We start from the raw sequence: 8,252 nt of genomic DNA on the forward strand, positions 1-8,252 counted from the left end.
AGCCATCACTACCTCACTACCACACTAATTTTATTTGCAAAAATGAAATTTGGGTGATATTGATGGCTCAGGCTTCTCCCAGTGTTATATATATATTTACTGCTTGCTGGCAACAGTCCTTCGTGTGAAGTCATGGCTTTGATTCCTTGTACCCCTCCGCCCAGGCATCTTGCCAGCCATGTCACAGGGCTGCTTCCTCACAGCAGGCTGATCAGCTGCAAGCAAAGAAGATGCTGACATGGGTCACATAGTAAGGAGTGTGTTGCATAGTGCTTCAGTCAACCTTGGGTAGCATAATAGGCAAGCAAGCCCATGACAGGCTCTTACTGCAAGTCCCACTGCCAGATGGCTTCGCAGTCTGAGGAGCCAACCCATTAGTGAGTCATTGTTTCTTCTCAGGGGGAACAAAGTGAGAAACTTGACAAACAGAACTCTGCACTGCCCTCTTCCCCTCTGTTGGCAAGATGCTCTTTTCCCTTCATAACTTACTTATCACGGAAAAGAAATGCAAAAATTACAGGTGCCTTGCTGTTTTACACACCTGAAGAAATAAACAGAAAGTCTGCCTGTGCAGCAAATGAAAGTGCTAATGGAGTGTCACTGCTCAGGACAATGTTGAAGCCTTGGGAGCAGTTTATATTCACAGTGTACCAATTATAAATAGCATTAGCTACTTGCAGAGGAAAACAGCCTTGTACTTTACAAAGCCGAGTCGATAGACTGCTGTGCAATATCGAGCATCTCCCACCTGACCCCATACACACTCTTGAATGGAAAGAATATGTCTTTGGACATCTTTTGCATGTTCTGTCCATTTCAAAATTCTAAATTTATAATACAATAGTTGGATCAATGTTGAAGTGGATTTCAGTGATTGATTTGTACTTGTGTGTGTGTTTGTGTGTGTGTGAGAGAGGGAGCACATGCTTGACCCCTGCATTCTTTCTCTGCTCTTCTAAGACATCAGTGTGGCTACCACTGAGAAGAGAAAAAATATACCAGATGATAATCCTGGACCAGCATTTTCTTTCCAGCATAGATAATTCTTGTGTGATTAAGGCTTTAGTGTGTATCTTTTTTTCTTTCTGACGACACAATATTAATGTTGTATCTTTTATGCCACAGTTTGGTTAAGAGAAATCATGGCAATGTCTTATTAGTAGTAAAGGAAGACAAAAACAAACTTTACTAACTTCTTCAGAAGTAGTAATTAACGGACTCTTTTCCCAGAATGGTCCTATCCTCCGTCAACCTGTACAGATGAAAAATGTTTCTTAACTGGAATGGATGCTGCAGAGAAGTTCCAGAGAGTCCCAGAGATATGAATTTGTATAAATTACTTAGTAATCCTTTAATGCTTCCGCTCATAGTGTCTAACAACTAACAGACAGTGACATGATCCTTTGCAGTTCAGACAGACTGAAACATTGGGGGGCATTTCCCACGGCTTAAAAATAGCACAATGGTTGCTGATTGAAAACGCTACTAATTTGCCATAACGCACGACGTCGTAAACGATCTGCAACAATCCTGAAACCGACCCGCCAAAAGCGCTTCGTTGTAGCGCTTTTAGGGGAATCCAGAAAACTGGATTCACCCTCCGGATAGCGATACACTCCTGCAACCAATCTGCAACAGTAGCGCTAAAGACCTGTGCGTTACCATTGTTGCGGGTTCTTCAAAGTCCCTCCTCCCGAGCCTGTCCTCCAAACTTCCGGCGAACTGTTCGCCATTTTTTTTTTCTCCGAGCGAGCGGGGATCTACGAGGCAACGGGACAGCGACTGGCTTTCAAGCACGATCACTTTCGGAAATTCTGCCCGGACACCACAAGAGTTTTTCACAAGCACAGTGGCACACACCGTCACGTTCCCAAAATTTGCCCAAAGCTTAAAACCCCGTCTACCATCGGCCAGTCCTAGCGGAGTCAACGTACAGGGAGCATTTTAAAAAATTTTCCTCTGAGCGTGCCAACGAACGTTCGCCGCTCGCAGTCTCCTGCTTAGCTTAGAGGGGTTCAATAGACATGATTCGTGGTGATATCATGAGGGGCGGCTTATGTGTAGTGGGTCTTTGTGTGGTTCCCGGTGCGTGCTTGTGCTTGGGTGCGGACAACCCCTTCCATTGGCGGCTAGACCTCCGGCAAGCGGAGTTGCCGTCCCCCGTTCATTTTAAAAAATTTTCCTCTGAGCGTGCCAACGAACGGTCGCCGCTCGCAGTCTCCTGCTTAGCTTACAGGGGTTCAATAGACATGATTCGTGGTGATATCATGAGGGGCGGCTTATGTGTAGTGGGTCTTTGTGTGGTTCCCGGTGCGTGCTTGTGCTTGGGTGCGGACAACCCCTTCCATTGGCGGCTAGACCTCCGGCAAGCGGAGTCGCCGTCCCCCGTTCATTTTAAAAAACATTCCTCTGAGCGTGCCAACGAACGTACGCCAGTAACATGTCATGTTTGGTTGATTTATGCTGTGGCTGGTGAATATTATTGGGGAACTGCCGAGTACTGCCGCACTTGCTCTCGGTTGAACACCGGCATGCGTTTGTGTAATGGCGGACAATTTTCCTAAAATGGCTCCCGCTGCATGTTCAAACTGCTCTTCTCGCGTGTAAACGAATCAGCGCATGCGTTAAGTCAAACAACAAGGGCGCCAATCTGGCCATTAGGAGCAGATCCTGTTCCCGCGCGAGGAGCTTTGAACGTGACATGTGACCTAATGTGGCCAATGCGCGTGTCCCCTACTGCCCTCTACCAATCAGGAGCCGGCTAGTCCCTTTGTCTTTGTGTGCGGGAAGGTATATGATCCGTTGCACCCTGCACCTCCCACCACCATTTTGCTCAGCTACTAGCGAAAGCAACATGGAATCGTCTTCTCAAGCCTCGTCCGTCCCTGCAACCGGCCGTGGCCCAACTTGGAGGGACGCGGAGATCAGGGACCTGATCGGGATTTTCTCGGAGGAGAAAATCCAGGACGCGTTCCAGTCCTCCCACAGGAATAGGGAGGTCTTCGAACAAGTGGCCATTAAGATGCGCGCCCTGGGCCACAACAGGACCGGCCTTGAATGCCGGTCGAAGACCAAGACAATGAGGGCAGAGTACATGCGTGCCGTGAACCATAATAAGGGTTCCGGCAACGAAAAGGTTACCTGCCCCTACTTCGAGGAGCAGCGCCAGCTGTACGGAGACGGGGAAGGATCCGGCAGGCCGAAGCGCGTCGGCCGGAGCCTTAAGGTGGTTCGGAAGCCGGCTGCCCCGGTCGAGGAACCACCCGCTGAGGAGGATCCCGGCGAGGGCACCTCGTCCAGCTTTCGCCCTCCACCCCCCGTCCAGCAACGAGCCGCGGAATCGGTAACGCTGGACCTGATCGCCATCGTTCCTGGGGAGCCAGAGGAGGCTCCTGAGCAAACGCCCCTTGCCTCCGGTAAGTGATTTTCTTTTTATTTTATATTTCCTTTTGAGCAAATGTGTGTTCTGACGTTTGGGCATCGTTTTCTCGTGTGTTCGTTGCAACGCATAAGATGGTAGGCTGTGGAGTGCTTGCTGTGGTTACTATTTGAAACGGTTTTAATTTTATAATTTAATTTTAATTTTTAAAAGATTTTAAAAGATGGTAGGCTGTGGAGTGCTTGCTGTGGTTACTATTTGAAACGGTTTTAATTTTATAATTTAATTTTAATTTTTAAAAGATTTAATAAGATGGTTGGCTGTGGAGTGCTTGATGTGGTTAGTATTTGAAACGGTAATGTTTAACCAACAGCCCCAAAATATTTGCTGCATGCCTCGCCCATAGGCCTTCTGCAGTACTTTGGCTCACTACTTTGGGAGCTTGCTTTGTGGTTCATGGTGTATGCTTGCTCATTTTTCACTATTTTCTGCTCTTGTCCACAGAGACACAGTTGCCAGGGACGGGGCCCCTAGAGTCTCCAGCAGCACCTGACGTGGATAGTGATTCGGGGGCATCAACTAACATTGGTAAGTATTAGTAAAAATAGGGGGGGGGGGCTGTTTTAACTGCTTTGTGCTTTTCTGTTTGTGCAGGGCAGCAGCACTGCTAAGAGAAAGAAGAGAGTCCCTCTGCGTTGCTGGTGTAGGCTTTGAAGCTGGCTTTGCCACCCTTTGGTCCTAGATCTGTTTTTTTTCCTTTTTTTGCAGATTTCATACCCGGAACACAGGAGGAGGAACAGCCTGGGGTGCTTGGACCTCCTGCCCGGCGCAGGCGGATACAAATTCAAGATGGTGAGCGTGCATGACCTGTTCCTTTCGAGCCATAGCTGCAGGATAATGTCGCTAGGCACTAACCATGTGCTCCCTTTTAATTGTTGAGAGTCCTGCTGTGAAAGTAGGCAAAAGTAAAAGCACACCATGGGCAAACAAACAATAGCCATGTGCTCGCCGGGGATTGTTTAAATTCTTGGCAGGAAAACACGGGGACAAAAAAGAACACCATGTCCACCATGGTGTGTTTTGACTTTATTGATGTTACTAACAGTTTTGTTTCTCATTTTTTGCCAACAGAGGTTCTTTCAGATGAGGAGGAGGAACCACCCCTGGCTCCAGGCAGCCCACCACCTAGAGGTGCGCTCCCAGCAGAGGAGAGGCTTACGAGGGAACGCGGCAGGCTGAGGCGCGTCTCCGTCTTGACAAGCGTGGGAGAGAGGCTCCTTGAGCACTGCTATGAGGAGTCACGGCGTGCCGCGGCCGCTGACCAAGCCATGCTCACACTCATTGCCCAGGAGGGGAGAAAATTGAGGGCAGTCCTTAGAGAGACAAACCAAATCCTACGCGAAGGCGTGGAGGAGGTGCGACTGATAAGGAGACTCATGGAGAGGGCTGTAGTGGTCATGGAAAGGGCCTACCCTCCACAAATCGGCCCCCCCCCACCACCACCCACACCAACACCACCACTTCCAGCACCCACCCCACCGACTCCCTCTCAGAATGCCTCCACCCAAACAAGAAGGAGGACTATTCTCGGAAAGAGAAAAATAAAACCAGCAGACAAGTACTCCCCCTCCTAGTTTTGCCCACTTTTTCTATTTCATGTTATCTGTGTTTTGTTGTTTGTTGAATAAAGTTTATATTTTTGACTCTGTCTCTGTGTACCCTACTGTAGAATCTGCAAGGCCGAAAGCGGCCTCTCTAGTGATTGTCTATATTGTGGTACTGCTGTGTGGGTTGGAGGTTGGAGGGGTGTTAGTTCAAGGAGTTTTAGGAGTGTGGTGTGGGGTTAAATATGTGCGAGTTTAAGAAGTCACACTGGAATCTTGTTATAAAATTTGCAATAACATTTTATTTTAAAAAACATTTTAACAGGGGAAAAACATTAGGGAATGAAACTTGGAGCCCCACCAGCACCACCACCCCCCACCCCCCTGGAAAACCTATTTTTTTTAACAAAAGTATACATTTAACAGGGGGAAAAACATTAGGGAATGAAACTTGGAGCCCCCCCCCCAACCCCTACCCCAAAACACAAACAGGAAACAAAACTCAGGTCCCACTGCTCCCCTGCCCAGCCCCTTCCATCTCCCTCACTCTCCTGCTCAACCTTCCCACGGACCCCCGGACTTTGCGGCGGAAGAGGTCCTCATCCTCCTTCTTCTTAACTGTGTGGGGAGGGAGAAAAAGTACACATTAGTGCCACACATATTTTCAAATTTCTTTAGTTTACATGCATACACTTTTAAGTGGCCTTAGCCACAGTGTGAGAAGAGTTGGGCAGTGGGGAACATAACCTACGTTCTTCCGCCTCCCTCTGTTGCCTTTGCTGCTCAATCTCCCCTTTCAGCTCTGCCACTTGAGCCTCCAGGGAAGTAACTCTGGCCTCCATGGCACGCAGCCTTGCCTCCACAGTTTCAGCTATAGAAATCAAACAAAGAATTTGATCGCACTCCAAAAGGAAGCATCACATCAGGCTCCCATATGGCTCCATGGGGGTACACACACATGGGTCTCCCTCACAGACATAAAACTCTCACCTGCAGCCTGTCCCGAGGTGGAAGGTCCCTCTTCCTCCCCCTCCTCACGCTCAGGTGCTGTTGCCAGCTTGGATGGTGATTGTGTGGCTGGGCAAAGAAAAAGACAAATCATAATTAAAAGCACACAAAACAGAGATGAAACACAGCTGGTGGACACACCACAGTTAGAGTCTAAGCGCATAACCAAAGTGGTTCTACAGTACTGGCTGGCTAAGTCTGAGGGGGTTGACAGCATCTAAATACCTTCTCGAATTTCATTGGGGACAGTAGGGGAAAGAGGCAGCTAGTCATTCCATGCATGTTTAAGGGCAAAACACAACGAGGGCAGCACTCACCCATATGCCTCCTCATGTCCAGGGGGGGCTTCCCAGCCTTCTCCCATATTTTAACCATCTGGTCGTGGAAGACCGTTCTCCCACTTGGCTGCGGGATCCCCCCCCACTGTTCCAGACTGTTTAGGAAGTCCAGCTTAAGTCGCTTGAATTTTGTCCGGACCTGCTCCCAGGTCCGGACGTAGCCCCTCTCCCTCAGCTTTGAAGCCAACACCAGGTAAGCACCCTTGGTGTGGCAGTGGGTGCTGGCCATAAGGCGGCCAACACTCTTCGATTGGAGCACAAGCTCCAGAAGTGCCTCAGCCTCGGCGCGCTGCCAGAAGGAGCCCTTCCGTGGCTTCGGCATCTTCGGAATGACGGTTAGGGAACGAACGTACGTTGCTCCGATCGACCACCCCGTTTTTTAAATGTATCAAAGCTGCCCACCAATAAAATTATTCATTGGAACATAAGTGGATTGATCCTCTGGTTTGACAGGGGTCGCCAATACTTCCTGGCTACCCGCCTCCCCGAACTTTCCCCATTCAGCGCTTCCGTATTGTGTTTGTCAATTTCAGTGGGGAGTTAGCATTTAGGGCTGTCACAGTGCTTTTGGACCAGAGAATCCCCGTTTTTTTGCTGGCAAAGTACACAAACCGCACAAGACAAGGTTAAACAAAGAACACAAAACTTTATTCAACAACAGAGTAGGAAAAACAATTAAACACGCCTCCTGTTTCTGTAGATGTGGGTGGCTATGGCGTCCCGAACCTTGCACCCCTCAGCATATATCCTTTTTCTCCTTGCTTCAGGGATGTCCTGTGTATCCTGAAGGACTACAGGTTCAGGTTCATCCTCAGGGAAGGGGATGTTATGTCCCTTGTCCTCGCATATGTTGTGCAAAATCACACATGCGATTATCAGCGGAGTCACATTGTCAATATGTACATGGAGTCGTGACATTAAACAACGGAACCGTGACTTCAAACGTCCAAAGGCACGCTCCACTACATTCCTTGCCCGGGAGTGACTGAGGTTGTAGTGGCTCTGCACGTCCGTCCTTGGCCGCTTGTAGGGAGTCATGAGCCAGCGTCGTAATGGGTAGGCTCCGTCCCCGAGGACCAACGCCGGCACACGCACGCCCTCAATGGTGGCGGTGGGGTTTCCTGGAACAAAGACCCCTTCGTCCATGGCTTTCCTGAGGTTGGATTCCCTGAAAACAAGGGCATCATGCCTCCTGCCACTCCACCCCACCTCGGCATCGATAAACCGGCCGGAGAAGTCCACTGTTCCTTGCAGGAGAACAGAGCAAAAGTCCTTCCTGTTCCCGTACTCTTTTATGCTTCCCCCGGGGGCACGGATAGGGATGTGGCTTCCATCGACGGCCGCAAAACAATGCGGGAATCCAAGCCTGGCAAACCCGTCCATACTCTGGAATAAGGGAAAGAAAAGAATATAAGCCATTGCATGTCAGCGTGGGGTGTATCGCGTCTTCGTTGCTGACCTGTCAAGCAAGAAAAAAAATTTAAAGGGCAAAGGGGATAGAATGACACTCACCGCTCCCAGCCGGTCTCCGAGGCACACGACTTTGCTGAACAATTCCGCCTCCATGGCGAGGCAGAACTCCTTAAGGATATCGCCAACCGTAGTGACTCCGAGTCCGAATTGCTGGGCTACTGTCCGGAAGTACTGAGGGGTGGCCAAGTACCACAATGCGGCAGCCACCCTTTTTTCAACTGGAACGGGGCGCCGCATGCCAGTGACTTGCCTCTCCATGCGGCCACGTAGAGCCTCCACGAGTTCAAAAAATGTCCCCCTCGACATCCTGAAGTTGGCAATCCAGTGGTCATCATCCCAGCGAGTCCACACAAAATTCTCCCACCAGTCAGAGGATCGTTCGTCCACCCAGAACTGTCTGGGGAACCGGACCTCTGCCAGAGCTTGCCAGCGTTTCTTGGCTGCCATGGT

At 49.6% G+C, this 8,252-nt stretch overlaps 2 protein-coding genes across 2 annotated transcripts; one reads left to right on the forward strand and one right to left on the reverse strand.

Annotated features, from left to right (window-relative positions):
- The first annotated feature begins 1,462 nt into the window (after positions 1-1,462).
- Positions 1,463-5,292, forward strand: LOC143844711 (uncharacterized). Its single transcript, XM_077352230.1, has 4 exons — positions 1,463-3,416; positions 3,884-3,967; positions 4,148-4,231; positions 4,511-5,292. Exons 1-4 carry the CDS (start codon positions 2,795-2,797, stop codon positions 5,011-5,013), a joined length of 1,293 nt encoding a protein of 430 aa, XP_077208345.1. The 5' UTR covers positions 1,463-2,794; the 3' UTR covers positions 5,014-5,292.
- A 180-nt stretch (positions 5,293-5,472) lies between these two features.
- Positions 5,473-6,804, reverse strand: LOC143841222 (uncharacterized). The gene is made up of 4 exons (XM_077345307.1): positions 6,309-6,804; positions 5,974-6,060; positions 5,735-5,854; positions 5,473-5,601 (listed from the first exon to the last, which is right to left on the reverse strand). Exons 1-4 carry the CDS (start codon positions 6,649-6,651, stop codon positions 5,486-5,488), a joined length of 666 nt encoding a protein of 221 aa, XP_077201422.1. The 5' UTR covers positions 6,652-6,804; the 3' UTR covers positions 5,473-5,485.
- Between the last annotated feature and the right edge of the window lie 1,448 nt (positions 6,805-8,252).

This window comes from Paroedura picta, chromosome 1, assembly GCF_049243985.1.
Source record: "Paroedura picta isolate Pp20150507F chromosome 1, Ppicta_v3.0, whole genome shotgun sequence".
Classification (NCBI taxonomy): domain Eukaryota; kingdom Metazoa; phylum Chordata; class Lepidosauria; order Squamata; family Gekkonidae; genus Paroedura; species Paroedura picta.

Excerpts from the sequence above, each read along its gene's own strand:
- LOC143844711 (XM_077352230.1), top strand. The coding sequence starts at position 2,795 with ATGATCCGTTGCACCCTGCACCTCCCACCACCATTTTGCTCAGCTACT. Across the intron at positions 3,968-4,147 it reads GGGGGCATCAACTAACATTG|ATTTCATACCCGGAACACAG; the intron begins GTAAGTATTAGT and ends CTTTTTTTGCAG. Across the intron at positions 4,232-4,510 it reads GCGGATACAAATTCAAGATG|AGGTTCTTTCAGATGAGGAG; the intron begins GTGAGCGTGCAT and ends TTTTGCCAACAG.
- LOC143841222 (XM_077345307.1), bottom strand. The coding sequence starts at position 6,651 with ATGCCGAAGCCACGGAAGGGCTCCTTCTGGCAGCGCGCCGAGGCTGAG. Across the intron at positions 6,061-6,308 it reads GGACATGAGGAGGCATATGG|CCACACAATCACCATCCAAG; the intron begins GTGAGTGCTGCC and ends TTCTTTGCCCAG. Across the intron at positions 5,855-5,973 it reads CACCTCGGGACAGGCTGCAG|CTGAAACTGTGGAGGCAAGG; the intron begins GTGAGAGTTTTA and ends TGATTTCTATAG.